The sequence below is a fragment of the Pseudochaenichthys georgianus genome, chromosome 19, assembly GCF_902827115.2.
Source record: "Pseudochaenichthys georgianus chromosome 19, fPseGeo1.2, whole genome shotgun sequence".
NCBI lineage: Eukaryota > Metazoa > Chordata > Actinopteri > Perciformes > Channichthyidae > Pseudochaenichthys > Pseudochaenichthys georgianus.
The window spans coordinates 26,218,546-26,236,195 of record NC_047521.1 but is presented as its reverse complement, the minus strand read 5'-3'; the positions used below and the strand labels follow the sequence as shown (position 1 = coordinate 26,236,195).

The window sequence follows — 17,650 nt, the reverse complement described above, 5'->3', positions numbered from 1 at the left end:
ATTACAAACTTGCATTTAAAATAACTGTTGAACATAATCCAACTTTAATCTTTGCAACTGTACCTTATAAAAAAGTTCAGGTTGATGGATGAATGAATGTCATTACAAATAACTTGTTTATTACATGCCAATCCCAGCTAAAAAGCATTGTTATTTTTCCTTATTGCATCATTTAAGATACATTTTGAAGAAAAATCCAACTTTTTGCAGCTGAACCTCACCAAAAAGCAGATGCAAATTCAGGCTGCTGCATGGATGAATTCCATTACAAATACATGCAGATTCCAGCTCATAAGTATTACCAATTTCCTTATTGCAGCTGCACATTATCCAGTAGTATTGTTTTTCATATTGCATCCCCTCATCCTTTACCCGCTGCCACCAGCAGCTCCACCACCGCCACCACCATCACTTCGCAGGCAAACAAGCCTCTACTGCCCGACATTATCTCCATCCAGACTCCGCTGAAAAAGGAGGTTCAAATGACGGATGAAAGCATGGCCGAGAGACCAGGGGACAGTGTATTTACATCCGAAGAGGCTGTGCAAGTTTAGAGGGGAAGCCTCTGCGTGTGTCTCCCCCCCTCCTCCTCCTCCGCTGGCAGAAATTTATAAAGAACAAAAAATCCGACGAGGGAGGGAGGGAGGGGGGTTGATATTCGCCGAGGCTGAAATCGAGAGGCGAACCCAGGGAAAGAGGAGTGTGATTTCTACACGGGACTTTCCCCCTCTTAGTCCCCCGCAAAAGGAGGGGGAAAAGTCGCAATATTTTGGAAAAACCAGGAAGGAATGAGCTTCTAAGGGGGCGTTTTGCAAGTGTGGATACTTTATATATATTTTTATTTCGGGAAAAATATGGCCGAGAACGTTCTGGACTCTGGCCCGCCTTCAGCCAAGAGGCCTAAACTCTCCCCGCTGTCCGCCTCCGATGGGAACGGTACGTGTTTTTTAATGGTATAATGTGGTGGTATTTGTTTAGTTAGCTCAGGTTTGACTTTAGAGAGGGGGACATACGAGTGGTGGGATTCAGTTTTTACCGTAGCTTGCTAACTGTTAGCTGTGAGGAGTGTGTGTCGGACGTGAAGAGCAGGTTCCCCGCTGCTAGCTCAGATGCTAACAGCCATTTTAGCCGGAGGTAGCTACGTTAGCATTGAGGCTAACGCTAGGATAACTATCAGAATCAAGCCCAACAGCAGGAAGAGCGCCGGACGTTGAAGCACATTTTGCGTAGTGGCCAAATGGTGGTACTACAACGTATGTGTAATTGGGCCCAAACATACTTTTTCCCATTGACTTGCATTCATAGATGTCAGAATCATAAACAGGTTTTTTGCCAAGTAGTTTTACACATACGAGGAATTTTCCTTGGTGTATATGGTGCACACATAAACATAGAAAACGACCAAGAAATATATACTTTATTTATCCCAAGTTAGGAAATTGTACAAGAATGACAAACTGTCTTAAAAATAGAATAGATAGAAATATAAAATACATATTATTCAGAAGAGTATCTTAGAATAAACATTATAAAATATGCAGATGGCGGAATTTAAGGCAAGCAATAACAAAGAGTAAGCTAATTTATTAAATATAGAGGGAAAAGCACACATTATTAGTAATAGAACAAATAAAAATAAAGACAAATAAATACACAGCCATGGCTTTAAAACCCCTCAACATTAGCTTGATAAACTTGCATCACCTTTGCAGCCCTTATTTGAATCATTAGGGTCTAAAGAGTTGTAAAAATACACTAAAAGCTGAATCCAGAGTTATTTCTCCATTGATTTGACAGCTCAGTGGGAGAAAGCTCTACTGCGCATGCTCAATGGGCCCACATACGGGTACTTTGCTCAGGCCTTTTTTGCTCTATACGCCAGTTTGCATCTCTCATAGGAATGAACGGTATCCAGTTTTCTCTCTAAATCCATGGTAGCTCTGTTAGCATCTCGGCTAACCGAATGCGGGTCCTCCACAGACTGTCTAATGGCTACTTTAGCCGAGGGGATGATAAACTCCATGCCATGCCGACTTATCATGAAGTAATTTAGTGTATTTACACTTGTGACCAATTGACAGTCAGCTACAGTAAACCCCCATTGTGTTATTTTAGTTTTAAGGCGTCTAAAGCAGTGTGTTGTGTTGCCCCATCATAACTCAGACCCTTTCCCAACTAGCGTTAAATTCAATATATTCAAAGGATTTATTAACATGTAGCTACCGTGTAGTAATGGCAATGAACATATTATGTCCAAAGCTCCTCCAACAATGCAACATAAATATATATGAGACATAAAACAATTAAAATAGTGCAAGAAGAAACAGAGTAGTATAAGATTATGTTCCAAGACCAACGTGTACCAAGTAATGGAGACGAAGAAATAGACTATATACATGTCAAATAAAATACGATAAGCTAAACTGTGTGTGCAGGCAAGTAAATGCAAGAGTCTATATACATGTAAAGTAGAATAAGATAATGTAAAATGAAAACTGAACAGTGGAATAAGTACTGCTTACTGTAGTAATCAGTATTTATTCCACTATACAGTATTCATTTGACATTGTGTTCTTGTTTATCTTAGCTTCTTAGCTACTGTAGGTAGTGTTGCAGAGATGGTGGCGAGGCTAGCCTTGTGTGAGAGATAAATGTAGGCCCACATGTCCGACTGATTGTAAAGCTTCACATTGCCATTGTTGGTGTGTGGGGTTTTTTGTGGATGGCGTGTGACAGCAGCTGGAATACTGGCTAGCGCCATGCCACTACGATATTAGTGGAGTTAGCAAGTAAATACTGCTCCTATGAAGAAATATCATCACTTAATCCTTAATTTTGACCATAAACAGCTGCATTTTGAGCTGTCCACTCAGGCTGTCAGTGTCTGTGGAAAGGGACCTAAATCATCCACATATTAATGTTAACTTGCATGATGTATTTGAAGGATCAGTGCAGTGCTGTCAACATAAATATCTATATAAGAGATGCAATGTATTGCACTCAAATTACATTATCTTCTTATGTATTTGTGGCACCGTCCTGCAGAGTGTGTATATAGTGTAGAAATAAATGCATATGACACATAAAGAAGCTATGGGACATTTAAAAATTCTTTTGCATGATATTACTCTGTACTGGTTTCAAAAAGCAACAAGGAAACGCTGTCAGTGCCGCAACTGCAGAATAATATCATTGTAGATCAATCATTTAAATAGTCATAATTCATTAAAATGCACCAACAACATTCAGAAATGTCCAACACAAGAGACTAAATTAGATTCTGTTCTTTAAAACATTTGGGGGGAGGGCTAGGCGTTTTGATGTCTATCATGCGTCTTATTTGATTGCCTAAGATGTGTGCTGTTGAACTCAGTGGATACACAGCGAACGTCTCCATTTTGTGGCATTACTTTCTATGAAACGGTCCATTCGTCACCTGGTTGGCACAAACCTGTGTTTGCAACATGTTGAATCACTTTGCTGGACAGGGATTCTGTGTGTGAGCAGGCCATGTGGGCGTGTGTGTTTGCATATATTGTAGGTTTGTGCGTGCACGCAACTTTCTTCTGGATTTCATCTGAAGTTAAGTGCTCAGTTGTGTTTTGTTTGATGGCATGTTATTAATTCCTGATGGGAGAAAATTGTCCGTATGCCTTTTTAAAACAGCTTTTATCAGTTCCATCGTGTTCTCAGACAGGCTTCACCTTTCCTGTTGTCCCCGAGTCAAATGTTATATTGGAATAAGGGATTATTTCGTAAAATAAAACAAACATGGAAATTAGTTCTGTTGACCATAAATAAAAATAAAAAGGAAACTTGTGGTTATAAGTCAGAATTAAGTTGGCTTTAAATGTGAAACGCAGATTTAAGTTGTGATGTATACTATATGCTTCATCAACAGTCAAACTATGATTGACAAAGTTGACAGGCAGAAGACACAACGGTCAAAAATGAAGGAATAAACCAGCACATTTTTGTTGTCTTCATCTTCCTTTGACTCCTCCGCCTAAACTTTGCATTTCTTCTCTTTTTAGATTTCGGCTCACTGTTTGACTTGGAGCACGATCTCCCAGACGAGCTCATCAGCTCCAATGACTCGGGTCTGGTTAATGGAGGAGACCTCAGCCAGCTGCACACCTCTCTGGGCGGAGGAGGACCTGCAGGTCTGGGTCCTGGAGGAGGAGGCGGCGCTGGAGGAATGGGGCTCGGACTCGGACTCGGAGGTCAGGATGCGGTGGCAAAGCACAAACAGCTGTCAGAGCTTTTGCGATCGGGGGCGCCCAACGCCACGCAGCAAGGGCACCAAGGAGCCATGGGCAGCCCAGGAGGGTCCAGCGCTTTGGGGCAACACTTAGCGAACATGAAAGCATCTCCTGGTCCTCCTCAGATGATGGGCCAGCAGCACCTGTCCCCTCAGCAGCAGGCCAGCCTGATGCAGCAACAGAACGCTGGCATGATGGGTGGCATGAACAGGGCCATGATGGCAGCGCAGCAGAAAGGCAATAACGGACAGCAGCAGCCAGGCATGATGGGGAGCCAGGTGATGAACGGCTCCCCCAGGATGGGCTTTGGGAGTCAGGGGATGGGGGGCAGCAGCAACCTGTTGGCGGAGACCCTCCAGCAGCAGGGGGCCGGGGGCCAGGCCGGGATGAGAGGCCAGCAGCCCGGAGCAATGAACAAGGTAAGGGTCCTTTTTTTTAACACTTTTTTTATTTTATTTTTAAAGTTTTCATTATAATCATACAGAATGTCATTGAGCAGTCAAATACATATCGAATCAAATATACCCCCCACCCCAGCATGAAAGAAAACAAAAAACATACAAAGCAAACGACAAACAAAAAGACACAATATATTCAACACCTACAATATTGCTTTAGAAATTGTAGTTGCCCAGATTTCAGCAACACTCAAATCTATACACAATCCTCTTCAGAGAGTTAAATCCAGTTTGCACTTTCTCCTTTTAATGATACAAATGCTGTTTTTTTCACCATGTGGTGTAACATTGAAGTTATATGGAATATTATGGTTGTATATATTCATATTGGGTGAAAATAAACTGCTGCAGTTCAAGTCCCCGCTCTAAAGTCATTTGTAGAACCTGCATTATCTTCTAGTAATGCTCTAAAAACCGTAACTACCGCCCAGGGGTGAAACGATACTATGGTCTGGATCGCTATGGACGCAAACTGAAAAGGTCGTTAGATATCCTCCTCTTGAAGACGCGCCTTCATTTTGAAAATCCGATCTGCATCATCATATCCGTCCAAGCGCACCTCATTTCTACAAGTCCAGTACGGAAAATATATTTGAGCTGCTTTTTGTGAATATTGATTAGGGCTTTCCGATTATGGCAAAAATCATAATCACGATTATTTTGGTCAATAATTGATATCACGTTTAGGGATGCACGATAATTATCGGTCCGATATTAGGAATTATGACGTCATCCCGATAAACCCGATACCAGTATTAATAGCCCCGATAATATACAATATATTTTTTGGGTAAAAAATAAATAAAAAATCCTGCGGTGTGGGTGGATTGGGATGAGGGGCGCTTGTTTTTCACTCGGCTCCTCCCGTTTTGCCAGTACTGTGGTATTAGTGGTTTAGGAAGAGGGGAGTTCTTCACAAATCCAGCGCTCCCTAATACTTCGAACCTGATCAGTCACCTGAAACATCGCCATCGCTACGATGGTGTGTTAAAAGCGTACGAAGACAATAATACAATACAAAGTGTGTGTGTGTGTCTGCGCGCGCGTTGGAGCTATGTGCAACTCAAGGCATATGCTCGAACCGGAGCTGCCTGGACGCTGCAATCATGTTGCTGAGTGTGCTGACTTTTCGTACAATGTCCCGCTGTCTGCTTCCTGCATCAAGTCAAGTGCTCGGCGCAGTTGTGGCGAAATGTCGCTCCTCTGTTTTAATTTAAACAGCTCCTTATATCCGTTAGCGCAGCTAGCTAGCACCAGATGCTAACAACAACAATGCAAGTAAGGTCTCTCGCTCGCTCGGACCACACATACACACACCCTCCCGGTCCTCCAGATGGCCAGTCGGTGCCTGCCGGTGAGCGTGGAAGTGTGGTCTGCTGCAAGCGGGCGGCAGGAGCGGGGCTGTCAGCATCAGCTTGCAGATGGTATTTTAAACTCGATGCGCTTTGAAACTACGGGGCGGCCAAGGTAAAAAAATACACATGCGTTAATCGCGTTAAAATAATTAGTGGCGTACATTTTTTTTTATTATCGGTTATCGGTATCGGTCTTGAGAAGCAGGAAGTTATCGGTTTCAAAAAATCAATATCGTGCATCCCTAATCACGGTTATTAAAAACGATTATCCATTTACTTTGAAAACATCCATTTATTGAAACAAAAATGTTGAACAGTATGTTTTTAACAGTTGATTATCCTGAACTTTAAGTATAATTCAACTGAAAATCCAATAAAAAAAATTACATATATTTTTTTTAAACAAAAATAATAATCGTTTTATTTCGATTACGTTGTTTTCGTAACCGTTGCAAGCCAAAATCGTAATCGAGATTAATATACGATTAATTGCACAGCCCTAATATTGATGGAAATCATTGGGTCTTATGGACATACTATGGTTTCATATCAATCAAGTCACTTAATTACATCTTATAAAAAACATTTTGGCAGACTTTCCGATATCGGCAAATCTAATCTGTCCAAAGAATCAAAAAAGTATTGCAACGTGATGAAACTAGTGACAGTGTTTCCCTAGGATACATAGCAGCGGTGCTAAGGCACGTGGGCCCAGCATAATGTGATCACGTGGAATCTTTTAGTGTGTGCGAAGTGCGCCCCGCCAATTTGTTTCTATGTGTCTGCCAGCACAAGAAAGGCTCTCGAGGCCTAGTGCCAGCGCCGGTTCTAGACAATTTGCTGCCCGAGATTTGATATGTAAAGAATAAATGAAATATCTCTACAAAAGACAAATACACTTATTGACATAGGTAATAGACGTAAAAACGGCTTCAAATGTATTCATTATTGTATGAACATATTTTAATTGGGGGGTGGACGTCACATCCTCTATGGGGGGTCCGAGGGTATGCCCCCCCGGGAAGATTTTTGTTGAACATTTTAAAGTAAAATGCTTCAATCTGGTGCACTTTAAGCACATATTACTAGAAACTAGATCTAGGGGGTACAACTCTAAAACACCCATATGAAAAAGATCGCTTTACATTTTAATAATCAAATAAGTATGTGAACATAACCAACAACCTACCATGGCCAATAACAAATAAATGTAGCTTATTTTATTTTTGTTGTTCATTCATATCTTATTTTACCGTAACATTTATTTATTTATGCATATTTTTGTATCTCTCCAACTTTAAACGATATTTTTGTATCACTGTCCTATAGTATACATTGGAATGATTTCTTATTATTAATTATTTATCCTAATAATTATAAAGGAGTGCCTTGGAAATATGTGTTTACATAATTTGTGGTCAAAACGTTTGAGACCCACTGAGATAACTTAGACTAAAATTAACTTATCTAAACACTCAGTCCTTTACCTCACTGAGCCTCTCAGTCTGACCGGAGAGCTCTCCTCCACCCTGGTTGTAGAAACATCTACTTCTTATATCCGTTAGCGCAGCTAGCACCAGATGCTAATAACTGGTGCACCCTCTCTCTCTCTCCCTCGCTCGCTCCTATGCTCGCTCACACTTTGGCTGTGAGCTGCGGATGCCTGATAAGCCAACACCCTCCACTTTCATCACTTACAGCGCCCATCGTACAGGGCAAATGGAAAGTGCATCTGGCGTAAAAAGGGTGTTAAATGTACTTAATTGTGAATGTTGTTACATCAAGGCCGAAAATTTGGATGAGCGCCAACGGTCAAAATGCTACCAGTGCAGCACCTCCACAGATCTGGCGCCCTAGGCGAAATCGGCCCTGCCTAGTACATACAGTGGCAATGTCTCAACATTTAGCTAAAATACACCTTTTATTGAACATACATTAACACAAATACTACAAATCCACATAACAAACAATTATCTTTCAATCACTTATTATTATTTTAATAAAAAATAAAAAAAAATTGTTATATATATAGAGGAAACACTGAATGATCTACACCCCTAAAACCGCCCATTATCTTACTTTTGAACACGGAGTTCATTTGACAAGCTTTTGCTATTAACGCATTACTTTTAGCGTTTTCTTTAAAGTGTACTGCTTTTTGGAAGGCTTTAGTTTGATTTCTGTCCAGAAAGAGATGCTCTGGGTCCTTGAACGTACCTCCGTATGTTAACATCCACGAGGAAACGCTACAAGCTCTTGATTGGAGTTGAAGTGGCAGAGGGCTGCTCCGTCTGTGTGATTGAAAGTCTCACTGGAATGACAATAACTGTGTTTCAGCCGCTGGTGATGCTGCTGAATGAATGTGATGGAGACACTGATTTCTGATTCAGCCGTTGAAAAAAGCACCGAGATGGTTTCCAGGTTTCCTATAAGGGGGCAGAAAGAAAGATGTAGTGGTCTTTCTGAAGGCGATGCAAGTAGTAATAAGAAGGAAAGGAACGAGCAGCAAATCATAGAAAGAAGTTCAAATAACTCACGGAAAACAATGCTTGTCGGATTTCACATCCTGCTGGCTGCTGTTGATGTTGAAACCTGCTTAACTCATTTAAAAGTACATTTTCAGCACGTCTTCGATGCTCTTGAGCAGTTGCGCAAGTAGTAAAAAAAAAAAACACTTTCTTTTGGGGGATAAATACTTTGGAACGAAACAATGGTGTGAGGAAACATCCGCAGCCTTAAGCAGCGCAGATTTGACAGCTTTTTGGAGACATTTGAGCTTTTTTGTCAAGAAAATTGGGCTTGACCTTTTATGAACCTGCATCGTTTATCAAACCCGAACTACTGCAGCATTTTTGGACCAGAGCCTCGCTAGAAAACATTATTTTCTCTGTGTTCCCACTGTAAAAATAAATACTAAAGTGTACACCCCAAGCTTGAGTCCACATGACGCCGCGAGGACGACATTCAGGGGAGTTTTACCCGTCGGCAAAGGAACCCCGTAATTCTAGTGTTTAGTCAGTTTAAACCTAATTCAATTAGTTTAATTGGTTGATTAGGTATCTCATACATTATGCATGTCATTACACAGACTATAAAAGCTACATTTAAAAATAGAAAATCAATAAAAACACACCTGCTTTGCACAAGCCCGGCGTTTAAAATGTAATAGAAAGTGTCAAAGAAACGCAGATCTACGAGACAGCAGAAGATTATTTTGCAAAATGTTAAAACACACAATACCTTTGCGTGCACAGTTAGAGAGCAATCGCTTATAACTAGGGATGCACGACATTGGTTTTTTGAAACCGATACCGATAACTTCCTGCTTCTCAAGACCGATACCCGATAATAATATATATATATATATATTAAATGTACCTGTAGTTTTTGCACACCTGGTGGTAAAAAAAGACTAGTAGTGAGCAAAGGACATGAGCATTACTACTGTGAACAAAACAAAGCCAAGAACAGTTTTGACTCTTCAAAGTGACCATATTTATTTTCCCAAATAAAGTTCCTACCTTTTTCAAAAGCCTCGTCGATAGCTAAAAGCCCTGGTGCCTTTGCAGCCGGCTTTGGATTCGCCGCTAGTTTAGCAGCGCAGGCGTCTTCGTACGCCATCGTAGCCATGGCGATGTTTCCAGTGACTGATCAGGTTGGAAGTATTATAGCTCGTTGCCTTTTTCCCTCCTCGTGGAACTTCTGTATACTGTTATCGGGTTTATCGGGATGACGTCATAATTCCTAATATCGGACCGGTAATTATCGTGCACCACTACTCATAACATCAGTGAAATGGGGTTGATACTATAGTTTATTGTCTTCTCTAACTCACCAACAAAATGTTGACGATATCTGGTTTGCTTACTGCACATATTTTCAAATTTTATTTATTCTATTTCAATGTAAATTACTGCTTTATTTTATTTTCTATTTTACTAATATTTTTTCGTATTTTTTGTAATGTTATTATAGTTTTATCAAAATAAGCACCACGACACCAAGTCAAATCCTTCCTCGTACGTAACCAGTGTTTCCACCAGACCAGGGCTGAGAGGGCGTCCACCCCGAGAGCGCGGGGGTGTGACGTCACGTCGAATTTTGAATTGAGCCGTCCCTTTATAGATATCATCGCCTTACGTATTAGTGATGGGAATTCCGGCTCTTCTTAGTGAGTCGGATCATTTGGCTCGACTCACTAAGAAGAGCCAGCTCCCAAAAGGCTCTTCAGTTTACCACGGAGCCTGAGTTTCGCCGCTGCGAGGCTCCGGCGCTCGCAGTTCACGTGCGTGCTCCACTAGCACCCCACTAGCACCCCCCGTCAAGGCTCGCCGGCAGTACGCCTTCCGTCACAGGAACGCGCTCTGCTCGCGGCGAAAAAAGAATCCCACCAGACTCCTTGGCCCCTCCAACAGAGGGGTGTCCTTGTTCTTTTTCCTTTTCGTCATTTCAAGCGATAAAAACTCGATCTTCTCTCGAATTATTTGTATACAAGACGCCCCCCTGGCGGAGACGCTGGTGTCCACCTGTCTCTGATTCTGATTCTCTCTTTTCTTCCTCCCAGATGGGGATGATGGGGAACCCAGGCGGCCCGTTCGGAGGTCCGTATGCGGGGAATCAAGGTCTGGGCGGCGCAGGGCTGGGCCCTCAGCTCCAGAACAAAGGTCCCAACAGCCTGGCCCAGTTCAGTGTGGACAAGAAGAACCAACCCATGCAAGGAATGGCCGCCATGGTAAGGAACAAATACAGATTTTTCGATAGATTTAAAGATCACCTATTATGCAAAATCCACTTCTCCATGTCTCTTCTACATCAACATGTGTCCCCTCTTCTTCATGTCTCTTCTACATCAACATGTGTCCCCTCTTCTCCATGTCTCTTCTACATCAACATGTGTCCCCTCTTCTTCATGTCTCTTCTACATCAACATGTGTCCCCTCTTCGTCATGTCTCTTCTACATCAACAAGTGTCCCCTCTTCTTCATGTCTCTTCTACATCAACATGTGTCCCCTCTTCTCCATGTCTCTTCTACATCAACATGTGTCTCCTCTTCTTCATGTCTCTTCTTCATCAACATGTGTCCCCTCTTCTCCATGTCTCTTCTACATCAACATGTGTCCCCTCTTCTTCATGTCTCTTCTTCATCAACATGTGTCCCCTCTTCTCCATGTCTCTTCTACATCAACATGCGTCCCCTCTTCTTCATGTCTCTTCTACATCAACATGTGTCCCCTCTTCTTCATGTCTCCTCTCCATCAACATGTGTCCCCTCTTCTTCATGTCTCTTCCACATCAACATGTGTCCCCTCTTCTTCATGTCTCTTCTACATCAACATGTGTCCCCTCTTCTCCATGTCTCCTCTCCATCAACATGTGTCCCCTCTTCTTCATGTCTCTTCTACATCAACATGTGTCCCCTCTTCTTCATGTCTCTTCTACATCAACATGTGTCCCCTCTTCTCCATGTCTCTTCTACATCAACATGTGTCCCCTCTTCTCCATGTCTCTTCTACATCAACATGTGTCCCCTCTTCTCCATGTCTCTTCTACATCAACATGTGTCCCCTCTTCTTCATGTCTCTTCTACATCAACATGTGTCCCCTCTTCTCCATGTCTCTTCTACATCAACATGTGTCCCCTCTTCTCCATGTCTCTTCTACATCAACATGTGTCCCCTCTTCTCCATGTCTCTTCTACATCAACATGTGTCCCCTCTTCTCCATGTCTCTTCTACATCAACATGTGTCCCCTCTTCTTCATGTCTCTTCTACATCAACATGTGTCCCCTCTGTGGAAAGAGACTCTGAAAGTTTCAGGAACAAAGATTTTCTCTCTTTTTGATCGATTTCTATAAAAACCTGTCTGAAAATGAGCTGATCAGATTTTGGCCACTTGATGATGTCATAACGATGTGTTGTCTTGTGTAACCATTAGCCAATCAGCAACAAGGTAACCCCCCCCCCCCCCCCCCCCTTATCACCTGAACCTCCTCTAGAGCTCCATTGAGTTCTTTGTAACCAAATGTCTCTCAGAGGGGCGTGGGGAGGGGCTCCTTATCTTCATCTAAAGTAACAGACAGAGAATCAGCACTTTGGAAACAGGGCTGAAACAGAGGGGATTATGGGTAATGCTGCAATGATCTGTTTGGTGTTTCAGCCAATCAAGAGACAGGCTCTGTATATATCTGAGACCTGTAATATATTGATGAGAAACAGTATAATAGGGACCTTTAACGTATTCCCTCCTCTCCCAGGGCTCCCAGCAGTCGCAGCCCGGTGTTGTCGGCCCCTCTGGAGCTCCAGTAGGTGGAGGGTCTCCAGGGATGGGACCCAACGCTCAGGCCTCTCTCGTGGCTTCGCAGGTTTCTGCAGCTTCCTCCGCTGCCGGAGCGCCGCCTACAGCCGACCCCGAGAAACGAAAGCTGATCCAGCAGCAACTGGTCCTTCTTCTGCACGCACACAAGTGTCAGCGGCGGGAACAAGCTAACGGGGAAGTGAGGCAGTGCAACCTGCCGCACTGCCGCACCATGAAGAACGTCCTCAACCACATGACGCACTGCCAGGCCGGCAAGTCCTGTCAGGGTGAGTCGAAAAGACGCTGCTGCTGCAGGCGTGTGATGAGTCCCCGTGTTTGACAGGAAGGGAGGTTAGAGAGACGGCTTTACAAGGATAATATAAACACAGTCGTTTTGTATTACAATCAAGAGGCCGTGTGAGATCACAGTCATGCTGTATTCATCCAGTTATAATCATGTCTGCGGCGGCAACTCAGCTTGGACAAGTCCATTGCCATTAGGAAGGGATATATGGGGAAACATCTATTTATTCCTGATTAAATACCCCGATATTGCTATGATATTCAGATTATAAATATTTGAAGTAGGAACATTTAATGGCTAAGTGGATGAATAATAATTGAGCTAGAAAAGTCGGATCAATTCACAAAATGATAATTTCAGTGACGTGACAGGTGACGTGCAACAACATTAACTTTCTGTTGGGCGCTTGTTAGCAGACCCTTCACGCGATGGCAGAGCGAACAGGTACAGGCAGGGCCCATAATGATAGCCCTCTAGTTTAAATCTACTACCCACACATGAACATATGGAAATGGATTACTATTTAAAAAATAAATGTATTTATAAATGTATTTAGGAACCTATCCATGTGATTTTTAGTGGGGGTCAACCTCAAATCCTCTAGGGGGGTCCAGGGGCATGCCCCCCCGGTAAGATTTTATCTTTTATTTTGGAGTTAAATGCATCAATCTGGTGCATTTTGAGGGGAAAATAAAGAGACTAGATCTATGGAAACACCTATATTAAACAGAACTGTATACATTTCAATAATCATAAAATCATGGCCATACCCAATATCATCCCATTTCCAATATGAAAAAAACACTGAAACTTGTTTATTAATTTATAGTTGTGAGTGTGTCTGTGCTCCTGAATCAGCCTCTCCTGTCTCCCTCCTCTCCCCCTGCTCCTCTTTGAGGCAGCAGCAAAGACTAGTTTTCTCTCAACAAGTTTTAAAAGTGTATCTTACCTTTTTTCACCAAGTTAACTTTTTATTTATTTATTCATGCATATTTTACTAATCACATTACATTTCATTTAGCTGACGCTTAAAAAACAAAACAAAACAAAAAACAACCTAAATGGGTCGCGAAATATACCTGGGCGGCCGTTAATATACCTGGGCGGCCCGCCCAAGTATAGTCTATGTGTGGAAACCCTGCTATATATATATATTAGCTTGTGGTTACAAAGTAAAAACTGTGCGTTAGAGATATAATAACCTCAGCTTTAGGTCGACTTCCTAACAGTGTGTCAGCAATTTTAGGAAGGATTTAAGGCAACTGGCATCTCCTAGGTTACTTTTAATATTTTTCTCCATTACCTCACCTCACTTTGTTTCATCCTTTTGTAACTTATTTTACTTAAAGGGGACCTATCATGCAAAATGCACTTTTTGATGTCTTGTATACATCAATATGTGTCCCCGGTGTGTCGGGGAACTCACGCAGCGTCAGAAAATAAAACCCTCTCTCTTTTCCTCCGTACCCAAATCTCTAAAAACGGGGAACAACGGAGCTGATCCAGATTTGCGTCCGATATGACGTAACATCTGAAATGTGGACCCACGGCCCAATCAGAAACGCTGCTATCAGAAACAATGCCCGACTGTTTTGGACGTAATATGGTCTGTGTTTACATTAGCATCGCTAACACTCAGAGCTAACCTGTACTGGAGAGCATGTGTGTGAAGAAGCAGGAAGTAGAAAGGAACTCACCTTGTGGTGTAACCGGCAAGAGAGAAAGCCTTTGAGCTCCAGACTGTTTCAGAGCCTTGATAATCCATGATATGGCGTTTCATCACGGCAGCATTTAGTTTAGACGGTAGCTGCCGGGTCCCGCATGAGCTCAGACCAGAGTCCTGCATCGGGTCGGGTACCCGCGGGTACCCGACGGGTGACCCGCAAAAAAGGTGATTAGCGAGTGGTATTTTTTCAAACGCTTTTTTCCGGGTTCGGTTCTGGGTAAAACAAAGATGATGCGGGTCGGGTCGCGGGTATTGCATAATAAATATATTAAAATAATAATAATTTAGTTTAATGTTTAAATCCTCAGACTTCTCCCCCGCGGGACCGTGCATAATCATAACCTCTGCAGCGCATCGATCTGCTGCTGTGCGCGCCACATTTGAAATGGCGGAGGTGAAGCTCTCTAGTGGAGAATATACAGCATTTTCAATAACACTTCCTCAAGAGCGAAATCCAACGTCTGGGAGGCTTTTGGTGTCATCCTATAGATGGAGAAAATAACCAACATCCCACGCTTTTTGAGACAAATATGCCACTGCACGTTTTCACTGCTCATATAGGCTATGCGGGTTCGGGTCGGGTTGCGGATCTTGTGCCGACGGGTAGGGTCGGGTTGCGGAACTAATTGGCAATATGTGCGGGTAGCGGGGCGGGTTCGGTATTGCACGTCGCGGGTGCGGGGCGGGAGCGGGTCTTGAAAATCAGACCCGTGCAGGACTCTGGCTCAGACCTCTTTAAAGCTTTATACCCAAATCAGCACTTTTGAAACAGGAAGTGAAATAGAGGGATATGAGGCGTGGCTAGAATGGGTGATCTGTTTTTTGAGCAAAACACTTCATAGGCATGTTTTTTATATATCTGAGACCTGTGCTATTGCCTAAAAATAGCATGATAGGTGACTTTAAGGCAGTAAAAACATTTGTTTGTTTGCTTCTTGACAGAAGTTAAAGGTAAAATGTTTCACAGGAAATGCTTTTATTTTGAAGTGCAAGTATGTGTCCTGGTCTTACTCCTTCCTGTTATGATTTAATACGATTTATGTTGAGTGCATTTTCCCGTTTTCTACCGTTCTTGTTGAAAACTGTTACATTAATCAAAAGTAAACACGTTCCGTTTGGACAAGATTCGCTTGGTTCTTCATTCGAAGCTTCTATTACACAACACATCCCTGCTCTCCTGCCTGTTTTCCTCTCCCTCATATACCTCCGTTTATGTTTCTTTCTCCCCTCAGTGGCGCACTGTGCATCCTCGCGGCAGATCATCTCTCACTGGAAGAACTGCACGAGGCACGACTGCCCGGTCTGCCTGCCGCTGAAGAACGCCGGAGACAAGAGGAACCCCCAGTGTGAGTGTCGGTATCTGGCCAAACAACGCTATACATTCATTTCCTGCACACCGCGCTGTTCAGGAAATTATAGTCGTGTTATATCTTCATCAATGTTACTTATTTCAGGCCTATCTGCGAATGCATCGATTTCTGTAAGGGCTGTGTCGAAGACTTCAGATCTTTATTCATAACTTTAATGTCAGAAATCTAAATCAGCAAATGCTCCACAGCTTTCTAAAACATTTTTACTGCATCTGTAATTAACCTGGTGTTTTTGTCACCATCTCTTAAACACACACACACACACACACACACACACACACACACACACACACACACACACACACACACACACACACACACACACACACACACACACACACACACACACACACACACACACACACACACACACACCGGTTCAGTCAGTAGGGGCTTGGACTGGGAGCTGTAGGGTCGCCGGTTCAAGTCCCCGAACAGACCTAAAATATGGAGTGTGGACTGCTACTTGGAGAGGTCCTGCCCTGCCGTGGTACCCTTGAGCAAGGCACACAAGCCACGGCGCTCGCACCTCAGTCTGCACTGACATGTATTTACAAACATGACAAGTAATACATTATAAAAAGTTAATTACATTAAAAAAATTCAGGATGTTGTAAGAGGACTCACGTTCAAATATGAACTCAATCGAAGCTCCGGATAAATAAATAAAAACGACATTTGGTGCAGCCCTAAATAGTATTAATAGCGTGTTGAAGCTATTGCCTAGTAGTGAGCTAAACGCCTGTTATGTTCTTATCAATGCAGCCTGATGTTTGCAAGCTTTTTGAGTCACGCGTTTGTATTATTTGATGTTCTGTTAAGCAGATGTAATATCAACAGTCCTCTCTGCTCCTCTCAGCTCTTCTTGGTGCAGCAGCTGCAGGTTTAGGCAGTTCTCTCGGGTCGCTGCCGGGCGGACCACCAAGCGCCTCGAACCTAAACCCCCCGAGCCAGATCGACCCCAGCTCCATCGAGAGAGCCTACGCAGCGCTGGGCCTCACGTACCAGGGGAACCAGATCCAGGTCCAGAGCGGACAGCCCAACATGTCCAACACATCGCTGCAGGGCCCGGCCGGCATGAGGACTCTCAACACAATGGGTGAGTTACGCTGCATTCAAGGTTCAAGGCTTTTATTGTCATTTGTACATAGCTACTGTTAAAGGTGAGGGGCGCGGACCGGTCCTAGAGCCCATAGCGTTAAAGGTGGTTAATTTGACCTGTAAAATCCATAGATTTAGGAGGTTCCCTAGTGGCCGTTAGCTGCACAACAAAAATGGGGGAAAAAGTCGCAGCTTATAGTCCAAAAAGTACGGTACTTCAGATTAGCTCCACGTCAGAAATGAGCATGCTTGATGTCTCTCTCCATAGAGGCTGAATCATCATGTTCATCACATAGCTATCATATGCCTCAAACAGTCCTAATGCTCTTCTAGGTCATCACACATCCTGTCATGTACTCAGCTACAGTTGGGATACCTTTGTTAGCATGCTGCTCTGATGTTGGAAGAGGACATTCAGTATTTTTCCAACAGTAGGGAAACACTAAGAATCCAAACCCCCTAATAACCTGTACCTGTTCTATCTATAGGTGTGAATCCTTTGGGAGTGAATGGAGGCGTGGGAGCTTCAACTCAGAGCCAACAGTCCAGCCTGCTGCAGGACACCATGATGCACCTCAACGTCAACACACAAGGGTAAGACAGGACACACACATTCATTACATTACATTACATAAAGTGCATCAGGTTTCATAGAGCTAAACATTTCAAGTGCTACTCAACTGGCTTTAGATAAGCCAGCCCTTTATTAGTATATAAGTGCTTTGTTAATAGTTCTATCGCTCGAGGTGGAGTCGAAAGAGATGAGTTTTCAGTCTGC

General features: G+C 43.0%; 1 protein-coding gene across 10 annotated transcripts in view; it reads left to right on the top strand.

Moving 5' to 3' along the window:
• Window positions 1-656: 656 nt before the first annotated feature.
• The window catches only part of ep300a (E1A binding protein p300 a), a 57,526-nt gene continuing 40,532 nt past the window's right edge, over window positions 657-17,650 (top strand). For 8 of the 10 annotated variants that reach the window (XM_034106829.1, XM_071206829.1, XM_034106828.1 and 5 more), the window contains exons 1-7: window positions 657-936; window positions 4,035-4,681; window positions 10,640-10,807; window positions 12,331-12,658; window positions 15,634-15,753; window positions 16,631-16,870; window positions 17,361-17,466. In XM_034106829.1, coding sequence (XP_033962720.1) covers window positions 855-936; window positions 4,035-4,681; window positions 10,640-10,807; window positions 12,331-12,658; window positions 15,634-15,753; window positions 16,631-16,870; window positions 17,361-17,466 — 1,691 coding nt within the window. In that variant the 5' untranslated portion in view covers window positions 657-854. The remainder of the gene's footprint in view (window positions 937-4,034; window positions 4,682-10,639; window positions 10,808-12,330; window positions 12,659-15,633; window positions 15,754-16,630; window positions 16,871-17,360; window positions 17,467-17,650) is intronic. The other 2 variants (XM_034106831.1, XM_034106823.1) reach the window with 1 other exon arrangement.